Genomic DNA, 26,873 nt, shown 5'->3' with positions numbered 1-26,873 from the left:
TGTGTTTGGTGGGTGAGTAAGTGAGTGATTAAGTGGGTAAGTGGAGCGGTAGTGTGCGCTAAGAACCCGTCGACCCGAGTTCGATTCCCGCTCACAGCCAACACCAGTGACGATTATCTGAATCGGTCCGGGGTCTCCCCTAGGTCGACTAAGCCTCAAATGAGTATCTGGTGTGATGTGTAAACATCGCCACTGTAGAGGCAAAGGCGGCCGGGCGTGGAGCTGGCCACCCACCCCCTCTGGTGCCATTCCGGCCTTCATAGGTGCTCGCTAACGGTACTTACCCCAACAGTCTGTTAAGTCTATACGGGGCATTTTTTTCTTTGGGTGAGCGAGTCTCTGAGTGAGTGTGACCTGCAGTGTGGTGAATGAGTGTGTGCATGAGCGGGTGAATCAGTGGGTGAATGAGTGTGTGAATGAGTGTGTGAATGAGTGTGGGAATGAGTGTGCGAATGAGTGTGTCAATGAGTGTGTCAATGAGTGGGTGAATGAGTGCGTGAATGAATGTGTGAATGAGTGTGCGAATGAGTGTGTCAATGACTGTGTGAATGAGTGGGTGAATGAGTGGGTGAATAAGTGGGTCAATGAGTTGGCGAATGAGTGGGGCCAAGTGGATGAGTGAGTGTGTTACTGTGACCTGCGGTAGTGGCGGTACATAGTTTAGACGACGCAGTCTTACGAACCGCGTCCTCCAACTTACTGATTCAAGTTAACAAATGATACTATCAATTACATATATATACATATGTTTCTAACACGGTTCCGTTGTCAATCCACTGCTGGATGCCAGACGTGCGCTGGCAAGAGTGGAAGTCCTTTCGCCACCTTTGTTTGATTTGATTCTGTTAGGAATGAGTCGTACATCAAATCGTTCGTTTGTCCAGGAAGGCCTCGCATGGTCTCGGAACTCCCCTGTGCAAGGGGGCGCCGCTCGGCCCGGTTGTGTTTTTGCGTGGGAATCAAACCGACCCGCTCGCGTGCCGTGCCGGCCTTAATAGGCGCTGCTCGCTAACGACACTTGCCCCAACGGTCTGTTGAGGCTATCCGGTGGGATCTTTGTCTTTGTGTCTGCGTGCTGTGCATGTCCGTGCGCGCCACGACCATAAACCACCACCACCACAGAAAATCCAGTTTTCGCTAACAGCACTTGCCCCAACAGTATGTTAAAGGCTATAGGGGTGGGGGTCTTTGTATTTGTTATTTTGTTGTTGTCTATGCCTCTCGTGGGGAGTGGTGGCGCTTCGGTTGGCGCACCGCGCGAGGAACTCGCTGACCCGAGTTCGATTCCCGGCGACGGTTAACGTCGGTCGCCTTGTGCTTGAGTGAATACCTGGGGGAAACAAAGACGGTCGGGGGAAACAAAGACGGTTGGGGGAAACAAAGACGGTGGGGGAAACAAAGACGGTTGGGGGGAAACAAAGACGGTTGGGGGAAACAAAGACGGTTGGGGGAAACAAAGACGGTTGGGGGAAACAAAGACGGTTGGGGGAAACAAAACAAAGACGGTTGGGGGAAACAAAGACGGTTGGGGGAAACAAAGACGGTTGGGGGAAACAAAGACGGTTGGGGAAACAAAGACGGTTGGGGAAACAAAGACGGTGGGGGAAACAAAGACGGTTGGGGAAACAAAGACGGTTGGGGGAAACAAAGACGGTTGGGGAAACAAAGGCGGCTCGGCGTTAGCTAAAGGCACACATTTGTCTTGTGGTTGGGGGCCGTCCATAAATGACGTCACGCACCTGGGGGGAGGGGTCAGATATTTGTGACGATGTGTGACGAGGAGGAGGGGGGTTGAGAAATGTGACGTCACGTCAAAATGCGCAACTTTAATAAATAAATATAGACAACACGTTCTACTTAATTAAATAGACTTTTTTTAATAAATGTTTTCTCCTACAACATCAGAGTGCAGCGCCACATTAAATACGCACTACTACAATGACAATAGTTTAAAGCGATTTGAAGCATGTTATATTTTTTTTGGGGGGGGGTGGGGGGGGGCAGAGCTTTGTGACGTCATATTTGAAGGGGGGGGGGGTCTGACTTTTTGTGACGCCGTGTAACGAAAGGGGGGGGGGTAGAGGGGTGGGTCAAAAATCGTCAAAAATCGCGTGACGTCATTTATGGACGGCCCCTAAGGGCTATACGGAGGGACCTTTGTCTCGTGTGCGTCTGTGTGTGTGGGTGTGTGCACGTGTGACCAAACCTTAGCTATGAAGTTCATCGTGCGATGTTTTGAATGAAACGACCCAGCGGACCGCGCACTACGACATACAGCGAGGGGTTAACAAAGTATTTGATCCCCTGCTGATTTTGTACGTTTGCCCACCGACAAAGAAATGATCATTCTGTAATTTTAATGGTAGGTTTATTTGAACAGCGAGAGACAGAATGACAACAACAAAAATCCAGAAAAACGCATGTCAAAAATGTTATAAATAGATTTGCATTTTAATGAGGGGAATAAGTATTTGATCCGTCTGCAAAACATGACTTAGTACTTGGTGGCAAAACCCTTGTTGGCAATCACAGAGGTCAGACGTTTCTTGTAGTTGGCCACCAGGTTTGCACACATCTCAGGAGGGATTTTGCCCCACTCCTCTTTGCAGATCTTCTCCAAGTCATTAACGTTTCGAGGTTGACGTTTGGCAACTCGAACCTTCAGCTCCCTCCACAGATTTCCTATGGGATTAAGGTCTGGAGACTGGCTAGGCCACTCCAGGACCTTAATGTGCTTCTTCTTGAGCCACTCCTTTGTTGCCTTGGCCGTGTGTTTTAGGTCATTGTCATGCTGGAATACCCATCCACGACCCATTTTCAATGCCCTGGCTGAGGGAAGGAGGTTCTCACCCAAGATATGACGGTACATGACCCCGTCCATCGTCCCTTTGATGCGGTGAAGTTGTCCTGTCCCCTTAGCAGAAAAACACCCCCAAAGCATGTTTCTACCTCCATGTTTGACGGTGGGGATGGTGTTCTTGGGGTCATAGGCAGCATTCCTCCAACTCCAAAACACGGCGAGTTGAGTTGATGCCAAAGCGCTCCATTTTGGTTTCATCTGACCACAACACTTTCACCCAGTTGTCCTCTGAATCATTCAGATGTTAATTGGCAAACTTCAGACGGGCATGTATATGAGCTTACTTGAGCAGGGGGACCTTGCGGGCGCTGCAGGATTTCAATCCTTCACGGCGTAGTGTGTTACCAATTGTTTTCTTGGTGACTATGGTCCCAGCTGCCTTGAGATCATTGACAAGATCCTCCCGTGTAGTTCTGGGCTGATTCCTCACCGTTCTCATGATCATTGCAACTCCACGAGGTGAGATCTTGCAGGGAGCCCCAGGCCGAGGGAGATTGACAGTTCTTTTGTGTTTCTTCCATTTGCGAATAATCGCACCAACTGTTGTCACCTTCTCACAAAGCTGCTTGGCAATTGTCTTGTAGCCCATTCCAGCCTTGTGTAGGTCTACAATCTTGTCCCTGACATCCTTGGAGAGCTCTTTGGTCTTGGCCATGGTGGATAGTTTGGAATCTGATTGATTGATTGCTTCTGTGGACAGGTGTCTTTAATACAGGTAACAAGCTGAGATCAGGAGCACTCCCTTTAAGTGTGCTCCTAATCTCAGCTCGTTACCTGTATAAAAGACACCTGGGAGCCAGAAATCTTTCTTATTGAGAGGGGGTCAAATACTTATTTCCCTCATTAAAATGCAAATCAATTTAGAACATTTTTGACATGCGTTTTTCTGGATTTTTTTGTTGTTATTCTGTCTCTCACTGTTCAAATAAACCTACCATTAAAATTATCGACTGATCATTTCTTCGTCAGTGGGCAAACGTACAAAATCAGCAGGGGATCAAATACTTTTTTTCCCTCGCTGTACATCATCACACTCGCCCAGGGGCGACGGCAAAGTCACGACCCCCGTGTAGCCGGCGCCGACTGCCGGGGAATTGAAGTTTGGGTGGCCATCACCGCGCCCGGCCGCTTTTGTCTCGCCAGCACAGGGTGTTCGCGCAACTCACCAGGCACTTGTTTTTTGTTTAAGGCCGAGTCTACCTAGCGGAGATTCTACCTAGTGGAGAGTCTACCTAGCGGAGAGTCTAGTGGAGAGTCTACCTAGTGGAGAGTCTAGCTAGTAGAGAGTCTACCTAGTGAAGAGTCTACCTAGTGGAGAGTCTACCTAATGGAGAGTCTACTAGTAGAGAGTCTACCTAGCGGAGAGTCTACTAGTGGAGAGTCTACCTAGTGGAGAGTCTACCTAGTGGAGAGTCTACCTAGCGCTGAGTCTACTAGTAGAGAGTCTACCTAGTGGAGAGTCTACTAGTAGAGAGTCTACCTAGCGGAGAGTCTACCTAGTGGAGAGTCTGCTTAGCGGAGAGTCTACCTAGTAGAGAGTCTGCCTAGTAGAGAGTCTACCTAGTGGAGAGTCTACCTAGCAGAGAGTCTACCTAGTAGAGAGTCTACCTAGTGGAGAGTCTACCTAGTGGAGAGTCTACCTAGTGGAGAGTCTACCTAGCGGAGAGTCTACCTAGTAGAGAGTCTACCTAGTGGAGAGTCTACCTAGCAGAGAATCTAACTAGTGGAGAGTCTACCTAGTGGATTGTCCACGTAGTGGAGAGTCTACCAAGTGGAGAGTCTACCTAGCAGAGTCTACCAAGTGGAGAGTCTACCTAGTGGAGAGTCTACCTAGTGGAGAGTCTACCTAGCGGAGAGTCTACCTAGTAGAGAGTCTACCTAGTAGAGAGTCTACCTAGTAGAGAGTCTACCTAGCGGAGTCTACCAAGTGTAGAGTATACCTAGTGGAGAGTCTACTAGTAGAGAGTCTACCTAGCGGAGAGTCTGCCTAGTGGAGAGTCTACTAGTAGAGAGTCTACCTAGCGGAGGGTCTACCAAGTGGAGAGTCTACCTAGCAGAGAGTCTACCTAGCGGAGAGTCTACCTAGCAGAGTGTCTACCTAGTGGAGAGTCTACCAAGTGGAGAGTCTACCTAGCGGAGACTCTACCTAGTGTATAGTCTACCTAGTGGAGAGTCTACCTATCGGAGACTCTACCTAGCAGAGACTCTACCTAGCGGAGAGTTTACCTAGTGGAGAGTTTACCTAGCGGAGAGTCTACCTAGTGGACCTAGTGGAGAGTCTACTAGTAGAGAGTCTACCTAGCGGAGAGTCTACCTAGTTGACCTAGTGGAAAGTCTACCTAGCGGTGAGTCTACCTAGTTTAGAGTCTACCTAGCGGAGAGTCTTCTAGTGGAGACTCTACCTAGCGGAGAGTCTTCTAGTCGAGAGTCTACCTCGTGGAGAGTCTACCTAGCGGAGAGTCTACCTAGCAGAGAGTCTACCTAGCAGAGAGTCTTCCTAGCGGTGAGTCTACCTAGTGGAGAGTCTACCTAGTGGAGAGTCTACCTAGTAGAGAGTCTACCTAGCAGAGAGTCTACCTAGCGGAGAGTCTACCTAGTAGAGAGTCTACCTAGCAGAGAGTCTACCTACCGGAGAGTCTACCTAGTAGAGAGTCTACCTAGCAGAGAGTCTACCTAGCGGAGAGTCTACCTAGTAGAGAGTCTACCTAGTGGAGAATCTACCTAGCGGAGAGTCTTCCTAGCGGTGAGTCTACCTAGTGGAGAGTCTACCTAGTGGAGAGTCTACCTAGTGGAGAGTCTACCTAGCAGAGAGTCTACCTAGTGTATAGTCTACCTAGTGTATAGTCTAGCTAGTAGAGAGTCTACCTAGCAGAGAGTCTACCTAGTGTATAGTCTAGCTAGTAGAGAGTCTACCTAGCAGAAAGTCTACCTAGTGGAGAGTCTACCTACCGGCGAGTCTGCCTAGTAGAGAGTCTACCTAGCAGAGAGTCTACCTAGTGGAGAGTCTACCTAGCAGAGAGTCTACCTAGCAGAGAGTCTACCTAGTGGAGAGTCTAACTAGCGGAGAGCCTACCTAGTGGAGAGTCTACCTAGTGGAGAGTCTACCTAGCGGAGTGTCTACCTAGTGGACCTAGTGGAGAGTCTACCTAGCGGAGAGTCTACTAGTAGAGAGTCTACCTAGTGGAGAGTCTACTTAGTAGAGAGTCTACCTAGTGGAGAGTCTACCTAGCGGAGAGTCTACCTAGTGGAGAGTCTACCAAGTGGAGAGTCTACCTAGCGGAGACTCTACCTAGTGTATAGTCTACCTAGTGGAGAGTCTACCTATCGGAGACTCTACCTAGCAGAGACTCTACCTAGCGGAGAGTTTACCTAGTGGAGAGTTTACCTAGCGGAGAGTCTACCTAGTGGACCTAGTGGAGAGTCTACTAGTAGAGAGTCTACCTAGCGGAGAGTCTACCTAGTGGAGAGTCTACCTAGCGGAGAGTCTTCTAGTGGAGAGTCTACCTAGCGGAGAGTCTTCTAGTCGAGAGTCTACCTCGTGGAGAGTCTACCTAGCAGAGAGTCTTCCTAGCGGTGAGTCTACCTAGTGGAGAGTCTACCTAGTGGAGAGTCTACCTAGTAGAGAGTCTACCTAGCAGAGAGTCTACCTAGCGGAGAGTCTACCTAGTAGAGAGTCTACCTAGCAGAGAGTCTACCTACCGGAGAGTCTACCTAGTAGAGAGTCTACCTAGCAGAGAGTCTACCTAGCGGAGAGTCTACCTAGTAGAGAGTCTACCTAGTGGAGAATCTACCTAGCGGAGAGTCTTCCTAGCGGTGAGTCTACCTAGTGGAGAGTCTACCTAGTGGAGAGTCTACCTAGTGGAGAGTCTACCTAGCAGAGAGTCTACCTAGTGTATAGTCTACCTAGTGTATAGTCTAGCTAGTAGAGAGTCTACCTAGCAGAGAGTCTACCTAGTGTATAGTCTAGCTAGTAGAGAGTCTACCTAGCAGAAAGTCTACCTAGTGGAGAGTCTACCTACCGGAGAGTCTGCCTAGTAGAGAGTCTACCTAGCAGAGAGTCTACCTAGTGGAGAGTCTACCTAGCAGAGAGTCTACCTAGCAGAGAGTCTACCTAGTGGAGAGTCTAACTAGCGGAGAGCCTACCTAGTGGAGAGTCTACCTAGTGGAGAGTCTACCTAGCGGAGTGTCTACCTAGTGGACCTAGTGGAGAGTCTACCTAGCGGAGAGTCTACTAGTAGAGAGTCTACCTAGTGGAGAGTCTACTTAGTAGAGAGTCTACCTAGTGGAGAGTCTACCTAGCGGAGAGTCTACCTAGTGGAGAGTCTACCTAGTAGAGAGTCTACCTAGCAGAGAGTCTAACTAGCAGAGAGTCTACCTAGTGGAGAGACTACCTAGTGGAGAATCTACCTAGTGGAGAGTCTACCTAGTGGAGAGTCTACCTAGTGGAGAGTCTACCTAGCGGAGAGTCTACTAGTAGAGAGTCTACCTAGTAGAGAGTCTACCTAGTAGAGAGTCTACCTAGTAGAGAGTCTACCTAGTGGATAGTCTACCTAGTGGAGTGTCTACCTAGTAGAGAGTCTACCTAGTAGAGAGTCTACCTAGCGGAGAGCCTACCTAGTGGAGAGTCTACCTAGCGGAGTGTCTACCTAGTGGACCTAGTGGAGAGTCTACCTAGCGGAGAGTCTACTAGTGGAGAGTCTACCTAGTAGAGAGTCTACCTAGCGGAGAGTCTACCTAGTGGAGAGTCTACCTAGCGGAGAGTCTACTAGTGGAGCGTCTATCTAGTAGAGAGTCTACCTAGTTGAGAGTCTACCTAGTGGAGTCTACCTAGTGAAGAGTCTACCTAGTAGAGAGTCTACCTAGTAGAGAGTCTACCTAGTGGAGAGTCTACTAGTGGAGAGTCTACCTAGTGGAGAGTCTACCTAGTAGAGAGTCTACTAGTAGAGAGTCTACCTAGTGGAGAGTCTAATATGATCCATAATAGAGGGGTTTTTTTGGGTTAGATCGCGTAAATATATAAATGTGTCGTGGAACCCGGCGACAACCCGACACAGTCAATTAACAAGGGTTGTCACGTAAACAGACCGCGCCAATTCGTTACGACACAGCAGAATCAACCAATCAGAATGTTTCCTTATACCGGAGGAATCCGATGAGCCCCAAAGCTCTGGCTAGGTGCCCTTCGGGGCACGAGGGCACTGAACAGACCCCCCCCCCCCCCCCCAGGTGTTATGGGGTTGAGCGCCTGAATGCCATGGGGCGGGACGAGGGGCGGGGGGAAGGGGGGTGAGGGGCGGGGCAGGGGGCTGGTGAACCCCCCCCACCCCCAACCACTTTCCAAATCAATCACAAACATACGCATCGGCAACACCAAGAGACAAAGATCCCCCGTGTAGCCTTGGCAGAGGGTTGGGGCAAGCGCTGTTAGCGAGTAGCACCTACGAAGGGCGGCACTGGGGCACACGAGGGGGTGGGTGGCCAGAACCACGCCCGGCCGTCTTTGTCTCCCCCGTGGCGATGTTTTTACACATCGCATCCTTTGAGACTGAGTCGACCTAGGGGAGGCCCAGGACCGTGTGCTTACCTTTCCTATACGTTCCACTCCTACTGGACGTCTGTTTAAAAAAAAGAGCTTCATAGCTCATCGGATTTCTCCTCCAGTATAATTAAAGATTCTGGTTCAGATCATAATCGTCACTGACGGTGGCCGCGATCGGGAATCGAACTCGGGTAGCCGGGCTCAGAACGCAGCGCACGCCTTGACCACTACACAGCCGCTCCCCACTTTGGCAACAAAGATCCCCCGTGTATATATGAGAACAGGTCTTTGCCCTTTCTGGCAATATAGCAGGAGGGGTGTTAAGATGTTGCAACAACAAGGCCCTAATTATAATATATATTGGGGGTGATGCTTCTCCCCCCCCCCCCCATATTCAAATATACTCAAGATGTCCCCCCCACAACAATATATTGCTATAAAATTGATTTCTGTTGATATGATTGTGGTTATGGTTGTACATTATTAATCCCTAATCTCTGCCATTACATACAATGAAACAAGAAAAGGTAAAAAAAAACAGAGCAATGTAATACAATAACACTATTAGACATTATTGTAGAAAAAATAATAAAAAGTCCATCCTATGTGTTAGTGAATTTTTTTTTATTTTAGGCAGGAAATTCGTTTGGTCCCCCCTCCCCCCCAATGTTGACTCCATGGCTTACGGGCCTTGTTGTTACAGCACCAAACTGAAACCTTCTACAAGGAATGATGTCCGCGTTCACCACACGCGCCCCGCACTTTGTACAAACTAACTAACAAACCATGCGCACCGTTTGGCCTTCGACGATTTGCGATCACGGTCGCGGCAATGTTCGCGCTTCGAGCTCAGGCAACCATCCATCCTCGAGCTGCCCGTAACGCGTCGAGACGAGGGGAGGCGCAGTGGAACTCGTTTGAGGCCGAGTCGACCTAGGCGAGTCCCGGGAATGGGTTTCGGATATTCGCCGCTTGTCGTCAGCGGCGAATCGTCGAACAGATAATCGCACTGCTACCAATGGTTGCCGCGGCTGGGAATGATTGCCGGGTTCGTAAGCGCAGTGCGCTAACCACTGCGCCACAGATCCCCATTGCTCGCATACAGACTGTTGGGGCAAGTGCTGTTGGCGAGTAGCGCCTGTGAATGCCGGCACGGCGCACGAGGGAGACGGTGGCCAGCACCTTGCCCACGGACTTGCGCACGCGAGCACGCACACACATTCACGTCGAGCGGCATGCTCAGAATATATCACTGTATACACAACGCCCGCGCTGCGTTGTGTATGCTACATATCACCTGAAACACATAGGCGATGTCTAAAGCTTTTAGACATCACTCTGGAAAATGTCATTGATGTTACGGGTCCTTCCCGTATCGTCACCACCACCACCATCATCATCATCACGACCACCTCCAAGCGAGCGCAGGGCACGTCCACCCTTCTCAATATTATGACGTGTGCCCGTTGCGGCTGAGATTAACAATAAACAACGGGCAATGATTAACGTTGCCCAAAGTGTTGTAAGTTCTGTTCTGTCTTTGCGTATGCCAATGCGGAGGTGTTGCTGCTGCTGGCCACGACGAGAGGGATTCCGCAGAGAGAGAGAGAGGGAGGGAGAGAGTTCGCGTCGTTTTGCTGATCCTGCTCCTCCGTTGAAGGGGCGCAGTTTGTTTACGATATGGGATCCATAGTTTGAGTGTTATGACCGTAGTCGCACGTAACTCTGTGTATCTCACCGCATCGCGCGACGCTTTCAGATGCGCTTCTGCGGCCGTCTGGAACGCTCTTCCTTCCGATATTAGGAAGCCACTGGGCGCTACGCACTTTTAAATTATCATCTAGATTGACAAACTCGTTTTCTCAGAACAGATTGTTGTGATTAGTTTGGTGTCCTTCCCACGTACCTCCGATTAGCTCGGTTCGCTACGTACGGTACGAAAGAAGTTCGACATACATATGCATATATATGCACGTCTCTGTGGTCTTACTGGTGAATAATTAGGGTTCGCGTGGCTGCAATCGCACGACTGTGACTTGCGTCTTGAATTTTCCATTCGTCAAGGAGATGTGCGCATCTGATGCCATTAACCACGGTGGCTAGGAGATGTTGAATACCTCGCCTGGTCTACAGGAGGTTCGTGGGTTCGAGCCCGACCCTGACGCCTGCTGCTGTATATTTGGAGTTTGCGTGTCTCTCTTTACGCGTTTGCATTAATTTTTCTCCGGGTCCACCGGTTGTTCCCCCCCCACATGCGTTGAAAGCATTCGGCTGCGATACATTTCCACATGGTTGAGATGTCATTTGTGATTGCCAGATCGCTCCTGAAAACGACCTACATAGCTCAGTGGGCCTTACCAGGTAAAATAAAAATAGCGAAGAACACTGTTGGATACCAAGTCCCGTGACTGACTGAACACCTCCTCCACCCCGTACCCCCCCCCCCCCCGGCCCCCAACTTATCTCCCCACCACAGACAGACTTCTCTCTCCCATGACCCAGCGGAATTTCCCTCCGTCCTTCTGGAGCAGCAGCACTTACCACCACGGCACGGGCACCACAGCAGGCATGGCGCTGGGAGCTCACCCGGCGGACCTCGCATTCTCCCTGGAGCCCTACCCGGGCATGCACCACCACCCTCACCACCACCACCATCACCACCACCACCACCACCCGCACCACCCTCACCACCACCCGCACCACCACCCGCACCACCCGCACCATCACCACCACCTCGTGCAGCAGCAGCAGGAGGTCGCGGCCGCGTGGCATTACCCGCTGTCGAGCCAAGCCGGTGCGTACTCGCGAGGGGTCTCCGACCTCTACTCGGCCGGGGCTCATCCCTTTGACCCCCTCTACGGGCCTCTGCTGGTGCCGCCGCCGCCGCCGCCGCCGCCGCTGCGGCCGGCGAGGCTGCCACCGGCCCTGGGTCCCGGGTGCGACCTCGGCAAAGCCTCGGAGAGCCCCGTGGGAGGCCCGTGGAGCCAGGGAGGCTTCGCGGCTCACAGCTCCGTGGAGGTGGCGCAGAGTTTGAACGCGGAAGCGGGTGAGTGAGTGAGTGGCTCTCTTGGCCGCTGCAATCGCGCGCGGATAACCAAACGTGTTTATGGAATATTAGGTATTATGTTTGTGAATAACGACGGGAACATTCTTTCGTCCGTAAGTTTCCTTGAAAGTTCAATTTAAAGTTACAAAAGGTAAAACAAATAATATGGTGTGCTATGAATAAGGGCCATTGCCCGAAACGTCACATATTAGATATATTATTTCATGTTTTTGATGAACGTGTTGAGTTGTTTTTTTTGTCGCTTTGTTATTTATGCTTGTGCACCACTGCCAACGCAGCCGCTGATGAGTCACCGGATGTGAAAACCCAGCCCCAGAGCTTGCCTTGAATCATTACCAATTCCTGCTGAAATTGACGCCTTCCCAGAAGGCCGTGCGTGCGACTGATGGGATGTGTAAAGAAACACACTTAACAACAGGGATTCCTCTACTTACGAACGGGATAGGTTCCAGAGGTTTGTTCCTAAGTCCAAATTTGCTCCTGTCCATTCCAAACATGTTGTACGGCATGTACACTAAACACGGGGGAATGACATTGAATGTTGTATAAGCTCCTGGAGATGTAGATGCCACTTGTTAACAACGCTTTATAATCTTGATTTGAAGCTTTCGTGACTGCAGAGATTCATATTCTTGGTTCTTTCGGTAAAGTCACATAGAAGTGAAACAACAAAATAACAAAAAATATTTTAAAAAATCAATAAAATTCTCACGACGTTTCGACTGCAACACAAGCAATCATCATCAGGTGTGAAAATCACGGCAATAATTTTTTTGAAAAAGTGGCGTTTTTTTCATAACGTTAGTACCACGGACAGCGATTTCTGGCAGTTGCTCAAATGGACGAGTCCATCTATGTTCGGAAAAGAGGAGGGGGGAGACGAAAAGAATGGATGCGGTCTGAAATTTTTTTTTTATTGTTTCCCTTCTACGTGACTTTACCGAAAGAACCAAGAATATAACGCTTTATAATCTTGATTTGAAGCTTTCGTGACTGCAGGAATCCATGCTCTTTGGTTCTTTCGGTAAAGTCACGTGGTAGGTATAAACTATAAAATAAATGAAACGCTTTATAATGTCCACTTTACTGTCCATCTTAATGCTGTGTACGGTTCATGTGGAGGCGTGAAAGGAGAGATCGCCTGCGTGTCTATCGTGTCAGTGATATCCTCGGAAACGAGACGGTTACGTTGAGTGAAATAATTCGAGACCTCTGACTAATGACGCGCGATGTGCTCTGCACACCGCGGTGTCTCCACAGCTCGACGCTACGGCCTCTGTAGCTCGTCGCTCATGAGCTGATGGTTCGGTTGACAAGCCTCAAGGATGGAGGGTTGCTGCTGACCCCCCCCCACCCCCCAATCAACCTCTCCACAACAAGGACAAAGATCCCCCGTATAGCCTCCATAGACTGCTGGGGCAAGTACTGTGAACAAGCGCCCGTTAAGGCCTGCACGGCGCACGAGGGGGTAGGTTTGTGTGGCCGTGAAACCCCAAGTGCTGAAGTTTACACACCGCATCGCCAGACGCCCATATTGTTTTACTCTGAGTCGACCTAGAAGAGACCCACCCCCGTTTGCCCACAGCCCGGTTCAGATATCAAACGCCCACTGTCGTTGACTGTGATTGTAGCGCGGCGCGCTAACCGCTGCGCCACCGCTCCCCATTAATTAATTAATTAATTAATTGAGGTCTTGTTCAATCAATGAATTAATGCGATCGGCACGCGGCGGGAGGGAAGGAGCCCGGTGCTCACGAAGGCCACGTGGACGCCAGGAATGCCACACCACCACCACCCACCCCCATCCACTAACTTTGCCCATCCCATGCCACGTGGACAAACGCCCAGTGGAGACGTGGCTGCCGGTCAATGAGAACAGCCTTGGGTACCCCCATCCGCACGCGAGCATTAGCAGCAGATGATGATGATGATGCACAGGTAGAAAATAAAAAAATATATATCCCGGCAGTGTGGGGAGACTGTGATCACTACCCACCCAGAACAAAACTTTGGAGCGTAGAACATGGACTCAATGCCCCCCCACCCCCACATCCCCTCGATTCACAAATACGAAGGAGGCACCATCATCATCATCACCGCACATCCGATTAGCACGGCTGGCTACGCACGGTGCGAAAGAAGTTGAACGTACACGCAGCGGCGACAGGCGAGCCAGATCCTGGCTCCGCGACCATCGGGCTCATCAACCCACCTGGGTATGAACTTACAGCCGTCCGTTTCTGCTCGCCCTCGCTTTGCGCCGTCAACATCAGCCTGCCACCAGGAACCGGGGACCGATCTTCTCCTCCACGTGGTGGGCAAAACGCGCCGAGCTTCGGACCGCGATTGGACCAGCCTCGTTCGTCTACGCTGACTCGGTGCTGCAGCTGCAACACCGGGTTCCGGGACCCCTGGACGCACATGCAGGGCAATATATGGTCTGTTCGTGGGGCAGGGGGTGGGGGGAGGCGGGGGGGGGTGTTCAGCATTGTGGAATAAAAAGTCAGGACTCGGAGAAACGAATGACGTGATGGTGAGACGTGAGGTGACGTGACGGCGGGATGATGTGAGGTCACGTGACGGTGGGATGATGTGAGGTCACGTGATGCTGGCATGATGTTAGGTGACGTGACGGCGAGGATGATGTGAGGTCACGTGACGGTGGGATGATGTGAGGTCACGTGATGCTGGCATGATGTTAGGTGACGTGACGGCGAGGATGATGTGAGGCCACGTGACGGCGAGGTGATGTGAGTTGACGTGATGGTGAGATGATGTGAGGGTGATGTGACGGTGAGGATTATGTGAGGTCACGTGACGGTGGGACGATGTGAGGTCACGTGACGGTGAGGTGATGTGATGGTAAGGATTATGTGAGGTGACGTGACGATGGGATGATGTGAGGTCACGTGACGGTGAGGTGATGTGAGGTCACGTAACGGTGAGGCGATGTGATGGTGAGGATTATGTGAGGTCACGTGACGGTGGGATGAGATGGTGCCCTATAACTTCGTTAAATACGCGACTTAGACTCCAGGCCCCGGACTCGCTCCGTCTCACGAAGTCACGCGGCGCAGTTTGTAAAAAAAAAGAATTATAACGAAATTAACAAAACACACAAAACAAGCCTGCGGCGGAAAGGGTGAACGTGTTCACGCGTAAACGCAGCGCGAGGATTGGACCGTGCACACGATGACCGGACAGCGTGAACCCTTAGGGACTGCTGCACTTGGACCGTGCCAGACCCACCACGAAACGCGACGAGGGGGACCCGGACACTCACGGCTCTCCGCTTGAGTGTCTCCTGGTTGTATCGTTGTTGTTGTTGTTTTCTGGCGCGTGATTGGGTGCCACGGTGGCGAGATGTTAACTACCTCGCCTGGTATGCAGGAGGTCGTCGGTTCGATTTGACCCTGACGGCGGCTGCTGCTGTATATTTGGAGTTTGCGTGTCTCTCTCTCTCTCCGTGGTCGGGAGGATTTTTTTTCTCCGGGTCCTCTGGTGTTTCCCTCCACATTTAGAATCAATAACCACGCGTTTAGAGTATTTGGCTGCGATGCATTTCCACGTGATCAGCCACTGCGTTGAGCTATCATCTGTGGCCAGGTCGCTTCAGCAAACGAAACGTGTAGTGCACCGGGAGTTATCTGGTAGAATAAAATAAAAATAGCGGAATGTCCGACGTGCCGCCGCACGTGCTCACTTCGTTGTAGCTTCTTGCAGGAACTGAATTTGGGTGGAAGCAAAACCGTCGGACATTGTGCCGAACAGCACACAGCGGTAACAACCCGCAGACGCGCAACCGAGAGAGTTCGTGACGGTGGGATGATGTGGTTCTGTCCGACTGGACATCTGTGAAAAAAGAGCTTTATAGCTCATCGGATTTTTTTGGTATAAATAAATATTCTGAGTCTGAAATAACCGAAGCTAAACGTGAACGCTCTTGAGATTATGCAATTCTTAACTCTTTTTTGTGCCTGCAAAGGCACTTGCACACAGACACACATAGACGCTTACGCACAATCACTCAAACACAGACACTCACACACAGACACTCACACACAGACACACACATACACTTACACACAAAGACAAATATCTCCCGTATAGCCACTTACACACAATTACTCACACACAGACACTCACACACGTTTACACACAATCACTCGAAGACATACACACACAGACACTCACACTTACACACAATCACTCACACACAGATACTCACACACTTACACACAATCACTCACACACAGATACTCACACACTTACACACAATCACTCACACACAGACACTCACTCACGCTTACACACAATCACTCACACAGACACTCACGGACGCTTACACACAATCACTCACACACAGACACTCACACTTACACACAATCACTCACACACAGACACTCACACACACACAATCACTCGAAGACATACACACAGACACTTACACACAATCACTCACACACAGACACTCACTCACGTTTACACACAATCACTCACACACAGACACTCACACAGTCGCTTACACACAATCACTCACACACAGACACTCACACACGCTTACACACAATCACTCACACACAGACACTCACACACGCTTACACACAATCACTCACATACAGATACTCACTCACGCTTACACACAATCACTCACACACAGACACACACACTTACACAATCACTCGAAGACATACACACAGACACTTACAAACAATCACTCACACACAGATCCTCACACAAGTTTACACACAATCACTCACACACAGACACTCACACACTTACACACAATCACTCACACACTTACACACAATCACTCACACACAGCCACTCACACACAGCCACTCACACACGTTTACACACAATCACTCACACACAAAGACAAATATCTCCCGTATAGCCTTAACAGGGGCAAGTGCTGTTAGTGAGCACCTATTAAGGCGGCCACGGAAACGCGTAGTGCACAAACCGCTGCGCACCGCTCTATACACACATACATCGACAGAGATCTCACGTACAAGCTTAAACAAAGTGTTTGGGGCAAGTGCTGATAGCGAGCGCCTATGAAGGCCGGCACGGCACACGAGGGGGTGGGTGGCCAACACCACGCCCGGCCGCCTTTGTCTCCCTAGTGACGATGTTTACACATCGCACCCATTTGAGGCTGAGTCTACCTAGGGGAGGTCCGGGACCGGTTCAGACGATCGTCACTGGTGTTGGCCGTGAGCGGGAATCGAGCCCGGGTCGCCAGGTTTATACCGCTACGCCACCGCTACACCACCGCTCCCCAATAAACAAACAGACCCACGAACCCACGTGCATATCGCACCATTCACGTCTTCACACAAAACGCACGCAACAAAAGGGAGACAAAATCCCCGACTACGATGATGATGATGATGCTTGGGAAGCCGAATGGAGTCGTACCCTATCAACCCATCACGGTTCACCCCGTATTTTGTACAGGGAAATTGAGTTTTCTGGTCCATACGGCGTACAGCCGTTTCAATACGGGCAACAACAGCATTTGTTTTGTCTATTTGGTTGTGTTTCTCCCTTGTGATGGGACTTCGTAGAATGAGCGTTGAGATTTATAAGGGGCACGGGGTGACCAATAAGGTGTGAATTAGTCTGTAACGCGGTAGGGCACTGTTACGAGATTGACAGGTACGATGCAGTTGACGAGAAGTCACAGACGCAGATGACCCCTCCTCGGCTTGGACTTTCCATCCTGATGAAGCTCTACGAGGCCGCAAACCCCCAACTCAATCCGCGCACAGACCGTGGCGGCAGACGGTGACGACGACGACGATGATGATGATGGGCGAATGTAAAGTTTAAACAACAACAACAACACAACAACAACACTCTTCTTCGAGCAGTGTGCTGCGACTGCGGTCATCACCCAGAAGATAACCGCGTGGAGTGTAGAGCACAGAGACTCAATGCTCCGCCGATTCATAAAATACGGAAGGAGGAGGAGGAGGCATCATTATTATCGTCACAGCGACAATGATGCCACCACTCGCGCTACTGCTGACTCAGCGATCACCTGGCTAATCAACCACCCCGATGTAGAACGACAGATGTCGAAACATCCTTCGACATCAGCAGCCGTAACGTCGAAGACGACAAACGGCCACGCTCACAACCACGTGTTGTTCATTTACGCGCGCGTCACCGTGGCCTCTGCAACGCTTCGCGCGCGCGCGGGGGGACCAGCGTAGCATTCGTCTTTGTGTGCATTGTCCGAATGATCTAAGCAACGTCGTGTTCTCGTCTCGTCTCATCTCCCTGCCCGTCGAGACATCGGCGGTAGACACGGGGGCTGATGGAGGGGGCGAGAGACAAACGCGTGCGGTTGCGGGGCCGGGGGACAGAGGGAGCCACGTGAGAGAGCACGTGGCATCAAATGTAACAAATGATGATGGTAACACTGCTGCGATGTTTGTGGGGAAGGGTAGGAGCGGGGAGCGGGTGGAGGCGGGGAGGGGGGGAGGGGGGTGATTTTTTTTTGTATAAAAGAGGAAAAATAAAATAAAAATCCAGGTGGTTTGAATAAAACATCTGAGGGTTTGATGTTGATTATTGTTGTTAGTTTGTGTGATTTTTTTTTGTAACAAATGTAAGTGTGTATTCTGCGGCCTATTTGCAAGATCGGCCGGACGATTTTGTGCGCCCACTCTGTTTCATGCGAGCCCGCTGATCGAGTCCACGTGTTGGCAGACGAACTCTAATTTTATTTTTTTATTGTATGCACGCATTGTAATACATTGCCGTTTGCCAGCCAGACATATCACTATCGGTCTACGACAGATAGTACGCTAGGGATTAACACTGCCTGTGTGTATATGGTCCATATATATATGTACCATATACACAGTGTGTATCATATACTCAGTGTGTATATGGTCCATATACACACTGAGTATATGATACACACTGTGTATATGGTACATATACATATACACGACGTTTCATTAATGGCATTGGCCAAACATGTCGGTGGAGCAGGACCCTCCTGAAAAAGAGTATCCCGAGACTCAGTGTGAAAAGATACACCTCCCGTTCACAGCCCCGCAGAGCCAGTGATGGGCATTCCACATTCATACGGCGGGAGCGAGTCTATACTCTGTAGGACAACCACTCTTCGCCTCCCCACGAAGCGGTAAATAGTTTAACGACCCCGGAAGGGATGATGAGCTAAGTCAACCGTCCACTCCCCCTACTACCCCCCCCCCCCGCCCCAGGATCTGAACTCGCAACCGGCCGATGAGAGCGATTCGCTCGCTCCACCCCCCTCTCTCCACGACCCAGAACCCCTCCCTGGCCGTATGAACGAGACGCGGACCCCCGCGATCAATGCTACTGACCCCCCCCCCCCCCAGAACCAACGCGTGCGTCCCCAGCATTTTGCCGTTGAATCCACGTGAAGATCCTTGACGTGAATTACCAAGCCCAGCAGTGACCGCACGAATCGCCCCTCCGACCATCGTTGCCGCGACGGCCGCCTTCGACTCTCGTCGAGCCGCTCCGTGAGAGGGTCGGCAAATGGCTCCACCACCAGAAGGCACGACGCGCGCTTGGGACGTCGAACAACGGAACGGTGCGTCTGGCCTCAATTGTCCGACGTTTCGTCGTGTAAAAAAAATAAAAAATATGTTCACGCGGAAATATATAAAAAATAGAGGTTCGGGCGCAGGCCTGGCAATTTTCTGCTGGCGGAATGGCCCCCCTACTCGCGGTGGCCGCATGTGTGTACTCACAGATAATAACAACAACAACAACAACAAAGCGGTGACTTCACCACGGCGCTTGTGCCAGGGTAGGTGCACCTTGCAGGCGTCACGTGAAGGGTGGTAGACTCGCTGCTTGCAGGAGGAGGTCACGGGACAGGCCCAGGTGCCATGTGGGTTGACTGACGAGCGAGGTTGGTTGCAGATTGTCACGAGATGAACCCAGGTGTTACAGGTTAACTGCTGTGCCAGGCTGGGTGCAGGAGGTCACGGGATAGGCCCAGGTGTCCGTGGGTTGACTGACTGAGATGACTGGCAGACGCATCATCACCTGCGCTCCCCAATTGTGCCACCTCGCCGTGTTTAAGGCACTACTCACAAGCGCACACAGAATGAAGTGAGAATCTTTTTGAGTCGGCCCATTGGTTACTAGATTTTCAACTCATTTGTTGGGCGAGAGCTGCTTATGCGTTGGCAGCGGTGCACAATCAACAACAACAACCTCAACACATTCGTCAACAACAATCACATCGTATGTGTGTGTGTGTGATTATTATTGATTGCATATGCCATGAAAAAGAGCCATTGCCCGAAACGTTGCCGATTATGTTTAATTTTCGAATAATGATCATCGTCATCATTATTTCCTTTCTAGCGAGACCCAGATCAGGGCAATTAGAAACTTAACCATCACGTTCACCAGCGCTTTCATTTACTTTTTGAGTTCACGTTTAGGAATTCCTTCACCACATTTGTGGGTTGGAGGGGGGGGCGGAGGGGGGGGAAGTGAGGGGAGGGGGGCGCAGTTTGGTTGTAATTCTTCTTAATGTGCTCTGGAGAAGGAAAAAAAAACCCTTCCCGCTACTCAATTCAGATCTAGTGCGCTTTCGTTCAGAAATGCCCACAGCACGGTTGGCTACGTACGGTGCGAAAGAAGTTCAACGTACATATATGCGTACAAAGACAAAGACACGCCGCATAGCCTTAACAGACTGTTGGGGGCAAGTGTGCTGTTAACGAGCGCCTATGAAGGCCGGCACGGCACACGAAGGGGTGGTTGGGTCAGTTACCACACCCAGCCGTCTTTGTCTCCCTAGTGGCGATGTTTACACGCCGCACCCATTTGAGGCTGAGTCGACTTAGGGGAGGCCCAGGACCGGTTAAAATAATCGTCACTTGGTGTTGGCCGTGAGCGGGAATCGAACTCTGGTCGCCAGGTTCGTAGCGCAATGCGCTAACCGCTACACTACCGCTCCCCATACATACACACACACACAAACATACAAAGGCACACACATACACACACGTACACTCCGTTAGACCTCGAACGGCTGTCATTGAACTTCAAAGAACAGCAGACTGTGCACACTGTGGGGTTATGAAGTTACGTGGACGAAGTCAGGAGTTGTCAGTTCAATTGCGTACCCCCCACCCCCAACACACCCCCCCTACCCTACCCCCACCGTAATAAAATACACAAATACATTGGTGCTGCTGATGCTGCTGCTGCGTTCGCAACGGTGCACGAATACAGCCAACGATCGTCACGAACAAAACTCATCACCGACATCTCGGCCCCTGTCACTCCTTCTCGCCCTATCGCCTCCCCCTCCTGCTCCCCCTTCTGCCCCCCCCCCCTCCTCCTCCTCCTGCTCCCTTCTCTCTCTCTCTCCCTGCTGCTCATCTTGAGCCCCTCCCCCCCCCCTCCCCCGTTGTCGTTCCCGGCATCACTGCGGCCGTCTGGAACGCTCTTCCTTCCGATATTAGCAAGCCACTGCAGGGGAGCTTTGCAGTTTAAAATCATAGAGATTGACGAATGAATTTCTTTAGAACTTGTGTCTTGTGCTTTAGTTTGTTGTTCTCCCCCCGCACATCCGATTATCGTGGTTGGCTACGTATATGGTGCGAAGAGAAGTTCAACAAACATACAACACACATACAACACACATACAACACACATACATACATACAACCCACATACATATAATAAACATCCAACACATATACACACAACATACACACGACACACATACACTCAACATACACACAGCACACATACTCACACCATAATACTCCACACAACATACATATAACCCACATACAACACACATATGACACACATATATACAATATACACCCAACACATATACACACAACATACACACGACACACATACACACAACAAACACACAGCACACATACTCACACCATAATACTCCACACAACATACATATAACCCACATACAACACACGTATGACACACATATATACAATGTACACCCAACACATATACACACAACATACACACGACACACATACAGCACACAACATACAGACAGCATACATACAACACACATACAACACACATACATACATACAACCCACATACATATAATAAACATCCAACACATACACACAACATACACACGGCACACATACACTCAACAAACACACAGCACACATACTCACACCATAATACTCCACACAACATACATATAACCCACATACAACACATATGACACACATATATACAATGTACACCCAACACATATACACACAACATACACACGACACACATACAGCACACAACATACAGTCAGCATACATACAACACACATACAACACACATAAAGCACACGTACATATAATGAACATCCAACACAAAAACACACAACATACACACATACGTACAACACGCATACAACATACATATTGCTGCCTCTCACCACATCTGCTGCCCGTAATAGCGACCGACCCTACTGCCCTTCCCACCGTATCGTGCCATACGGCGAGCACCAGATTTTAGTTTTTTGCAATTAAATTATTTTCGTATGATATTACAATTGTATTATTTTCCGTTATGGATGTTTGCGGCAATGTGCTATTGTTGTTGTTGTTGTTACCTTCTCATTTCCTTTAACCTTCGACGAATGTTTATACATCTGGACGTTTCGAGAGATTCATATTCTCGCCTGGGGTTTGCGGAGATCGCTTGCCTAAAGGCAGTGGACGGAGCGCGGATACAAAGTATGTTTATGAATTACTCGATAAAAATTTATATATTCATATCACGTGGCCAAAACTATCAATATATTTTAAAATCAGCACATTCATTCATGCCGGAGGAATCCGATTAGCATCAAAGTTATTTTTTAACAGATGTCCCGTAATCAGAACCGCGTACAACTATAATATTTAATGAACCTGCAATCACGGGGCGCACATTCGTTGCATTTCACAGCGCGCGCTCTGTGTGAGTGAGCGTGAGTGAGCGTGAGTGAGCGTGTGTTTTGACGTATTTTTAATGAGCGCTCGCCCTCTGACATTACCTACTCCGAGTGTTTCATGTGCAGTAATAACCACGCCGTCACTTATTCCCGAACCTGTTTGCGCTACGTCAACTATCAGACGCGTCCACTGCCAGCGCCGACTACACAGCTACCCCCATACCCACCCCCTCAATCCCTCTCCCTCCTTCCCTCCCGGCTTTCCCCCCTACCCCCCCCCCATGGCATCCCCCTACCCCTAAACCTCGACATTCCCCCCCCCTTTCTCCTCGCTGGAAATGACCAAGAAAAAAATTGGGGCTAAATGGGAGGCGTAGCAACCCGAGACGAGAGGATTTCCGCGCGCGGGAGCTGATTCAATCATTTCCCGGTTGTGTCCGTCTCATCCATCAGCCGACAAAAAGTGGCCAATCAAGCGGAGCCCGAGTCGGTCACTCCGTGTGTAGAGAAGAGGAAGGAGGAGGAGGTGGTGGATGATAATGATGATGATGGGGAAAAGGTAACCGAGAGGGAGCCTCCTTTCGAACGTCCCGTTCTCAGGACTTCTTGAGCTCCTCTGTCGAGCAGCTCATTCCTCGATTTTTCTTTAATGGTTACACTTTCAAATATTGACGCTACCATAAATGGGGAAAAAGTATACGACGGCCGACGCTTCGGGCAACTACCCTTCTTCATAGCACGTAGCGATACTGTGCCACGTGACGAGGGTTTCAGGAGAGCGCAGAGGCTGAGCGATGATCGGAATGTGTAAACTTTACGCAGCAAATGCTCGCAAATATTTCGCGGTGGCATGGAGATTCCATCTCATTCGCCTGATACCCAAGAGGGCAGTGGGTTCGATCCCGGACCCTGGCGATTGCCTGGTGTTGTATATTTGGATCCCGCGTGTTCTCTCTCTCTCTCTCTGCTCGTGGTGGTCTCAGCGTGGATTATTCTCCGGGTTCCTCCTCCGGGTTTGCCATCCCTCCTCCAAATGGAGAAGCAAATGCCAACGTCTGATTCAAGAAAACCTGGCCCTGCTGTGAATGTCAGATATTTATAAACGCCTATTTTTTTTTTTACACAATAAGACACGCGCGTACGCACACCGCTAGATGTTAATAAAGGCCGGCACGGCACACCAGGGGGTGGGTGGCCAGAACCACGCCCGACCGCCTTTGTCTCTCTAGAGTGGCGATGTTTTACACACCGCACCAGGTACTCATTTGATTCTGAGCCGACCTAGCTGGAGGTCCAGAACCGATTCAAGAGAATCGTCACTGGTGTTGGCCGTGAGCGAGATTCGAACCCAAGTTGCCGGGTTCATAGCTCAGCGCGCTAACCGCTACACACACGCACACACACAATCAACCAATGCTTTGTTCAGCCTACTATTCGTAAAATGTGACTTTGGTGTTTGAAAAGCGTAACCCGAACCTGGAGAGCGAGCGAGCGTGCGTGCATGTTTAATAGAGTTCATAGTTGATCTTCAAGTCGGCCAGGTTCACGTTCCACGGCATGGGGGATGATTCCGTGGTGCAACGTGCCCACGCTGAACTTCTTTCGCACCGTACGTAGCCAACCGTGCTAATCGGAAGTGCGTCGCACCCAATCACCCCGACCCTAAGCACAACCCCAAACCCTCACAACAAGCGGCATGGTCAGGGACTTGCCATCCGTAGGTCGCCTGTTCGATCTCCCGGCGCGGTAGGTGAGACACTGCGAATGTTTCGCAAACCCCCTCCCCACCGCCATCCCGTTTCTGACTCCCATCCAGCATTACGAATGGGTACGACCGCTGTTTGTCGACGGCAGAACGCGTAAAGCGTGGGTACCCACACCTCCTCAAATTACGTCTGGACATCGTGGACGAGTAGAGCGAATTACGCGAACCTCGTGGCGGTAGCGGAGAGCCAAAGGAAGGTGACATGTCGACTGCGAGAGAGAGGGAGAGAGTGTGGCTCTAGCAACGACGGTCATCGTAACAGCGCCGACGGAGAGAGAGAGAGACAAGGAGGCAACGCGTTGACAACGACGGAGCAGCCTGCAGCAGCAATTTTAACAATGCCCGTAGCAGCGATAGATATCAGCGAGACGACACATTGAAGTGTCGCGACAAAAATTAAAAAACACGAATGTTCTTTCGTGCCACGATTGCGTAGCGGGAGGAGAGTGCTTACAACGACCGCGAATTCGTACGTCGTGTGTTGTAACTGTGCAGCGTGTGTCATGAGTTTGTAGAAGTCACTCGATGGCATTTGGGGGTCGACAGATGGATTCCATTTGTGCCTCCTGCGAAATTGTGCGTGATTGGCCAATGATCGGTGGTGTGAGTGATGGATCTGCACTTCACAGCAGTCACAGTTAGACTGAGACCCCCTTAATTCCTCCACTTATGGAGGATGCCCAGACCCCCACGGACTCACATTGGAGAGGCACAAACTTGCCCAAGACCCACAAATAGCATCGGCGTGCATCGACATCCACGGACTTACGCGGACTCACAAAGCGCGGTTGGCTATGTACGGTCCCAAATAAGTTCAGCATACATACAGAGGCCCAATGAGCCACGTACAGATGCATCGATCTATGCATGAGCGGTATCAATCACGCTGATATTATAGCAGTAGCGCTAGCGACGGGCACATTAAATTATTTCAACGTAGCCGTCCGTAAAGGCGCTAACGGGGAGAGCCTCGGCCGTCGCAGCCGCGTTTCGGACCGCTTCGACGCCAATTTGCCCCGATTACTTAACCGGTGTCTCGGGGTCAGAGCAGGGGGTCACCGCTCGGAAGATCTCTTTCCTTCCCTTCCTGCCTAATAGTTTTCGTCAGACCGGCTCTGCGAGAAGACTCTTGGCACCCCACGTGCGCGGGTGGGAGGGGGAGGTGGGAGGGGGGAGGGGTGGAGAGGGGGGAGGGGCGGAGAGGGGGAAGGGGCGGAGGGGGGAGGCCTCATCAACAACACAGCAGGTAATGCGTGCACGCATAATGTGCGGTGTTACGCTATTGAGATGTGTTGTTTGTTTTGTTGTTATTGTTGTTGCGATGGCGATTTCGTACGGCCAATGAAGAGCAACTATTGGGGAGATTCGGTTCCAAGTGTTTTGGCCATTCAATTGGCTTTGTCTGAGAGTTGGTGAATTTCAGGTAAGGCCGCCCATCCATCCGCTCATCCACTTATCCAACAACTCACTCTCCCACCCACCCATCCACTCACTCACCCACCCACCCATCCACTCACTCACCCACCCATCCACTCACTCACCCACCCACCCATCCACTCACTCACCCACCCACCCATCCACTCACTCACCCACCCATCCACTCACCCTCCGAACCACCCACTCACCATGCACTCACCCTCCCACCCACCCACTCACCATGCACTCACCCTCCCACCCACCCACTCACCATGCACTCACCCACTCACATGTACTCACTCACTCCCGCACCCATACACTCACTCACCAACCCACTCACCCACCCATTCACTCACCCTCCGAACCACAAACTCACCATGCACTCACTCCTCCACCCACCCACCCATTCACCCAACCACTCACTCACCCACCCATCCACTCACCCTCCCACCCATCCACTCACGCTCCCACCCACCCACTCACCACACACTCACTCCTCCACCCACCCACCCACCCATTCACCCATCCACTCACTCACCCACCCATCCACTCACCCTCCCACCCACCCACTCACCATGCACTCACCCACTCACCATGCACTCACCCACTCACCATGCACTCACCCACTCACCATGTACTCACTCCCCTACCCACCCATCCACTCACCCAACCATCCACTCACCCTCCCACCCACCCACTCACCATGCACCCACCCACTCACCATGCACCCACCCACTCACCATGTACTCACTCCCCCACCCATCCATCCACTCACCCATCCATTCACCATGGACTCACACACACTCCCACCATCCGCTCACCAACTCACTCACCCATCGACACCACTTTATAGATTTATTTAGGGCAGTGCGTGGTTGCTCGGTCCATGGTTTTCTAGACGTGACGGTCCGTCCCTTCCTCCCTGCACATTCGACGCTCTGCCAGCCAGCAAAACTTTCAAAAATAATATAGTACAGAGACTCCTCGACTTACGAACGAGGTAGTTTCCAGAGTTCTGTTCGTAAGTCGATTTGTTCATAAGTCCAACTTTATTTCGGTCGATTCCAAACATGTTGTACGACATGTACGCTAAACACGGGGAATGGCTTTAAAAGCTGTATAATCTCCTATAGATGTTACTGGTTCTTCATGTTCTGCAGATGTAGATGCCACTGGTTATTCATGTTCTGCAGATGTAGATGCCACCATCCCCATTAATTGCGCGGCTCTCCGTCCGAACAGGCAACTGGACACACGGACACGTTT

At 50.8% G+C, this 26,873-nt stretch overlaps 1 protein-coding gene and 1 long non-coding RNA gene across 2 annotated transcripts in view; both read left to right on the top strand.

Moving 5' to 3' along the window:
- Positions 1–13,911, top strand: part of LOC116953311 (transcription cofactor vestigial-like protein 2) — a 75,331-nt gene extending 61,420 nt beyond the window's left edge. The window contains exons 3-4 of the mRNA XM_032973405.2: positions 10,876–11,445; positions 12,727–13,911. Of these exons, the coding sequence (XP_032829296.1) occupies positions 10,876–11,445; positions 12,727–12,767 (611 nt within the window). The 3' untranslated portion in view covers positions 12,768–13,911. The remainder of the gene's footprint in view (positions 1–10,875; positions 11,446–12,726) is intronic.
- Positions 13,912–13,943: 32 nt separating this feature from the next.
- On the top strand, positions 13,944–15,387 carry LOC142931255 (uncharacterized). Its single transcript, XR_012947262.1, has 2 exons — positions 13,944–14,317; positions 14,387–15,387. It is a non-coding gene; the product is annotated as an uncharacterized LOC142931255 (long non-coding RNA).
- Positions 15,388–26,873: the final 11,486 nt, after the last annotated feature.

This window comes from Petromyzon marinus, chromosome 51, assembly GCF_048934315.1.
Source record: "Petromyzon marinus isolate PM22_M1 ecotype Great Lakes invasive population chromosome 51, UKy_Petmar_22M1.pri1.0, whole genome shotgun sequence".
Classification (NCBI taxonomy): domain Eukaryota; kingdom Metazoa; phylum Chordata; class Hyperoartia; order Petromyzontiformes; family Petromyzontidae; genus Petromyzon; species Petromyzon marinus.
Note: the sequence above shows the minus strand (reverse complement) of the source record. Positions and strands in the feature narration are given on the sequence as shown.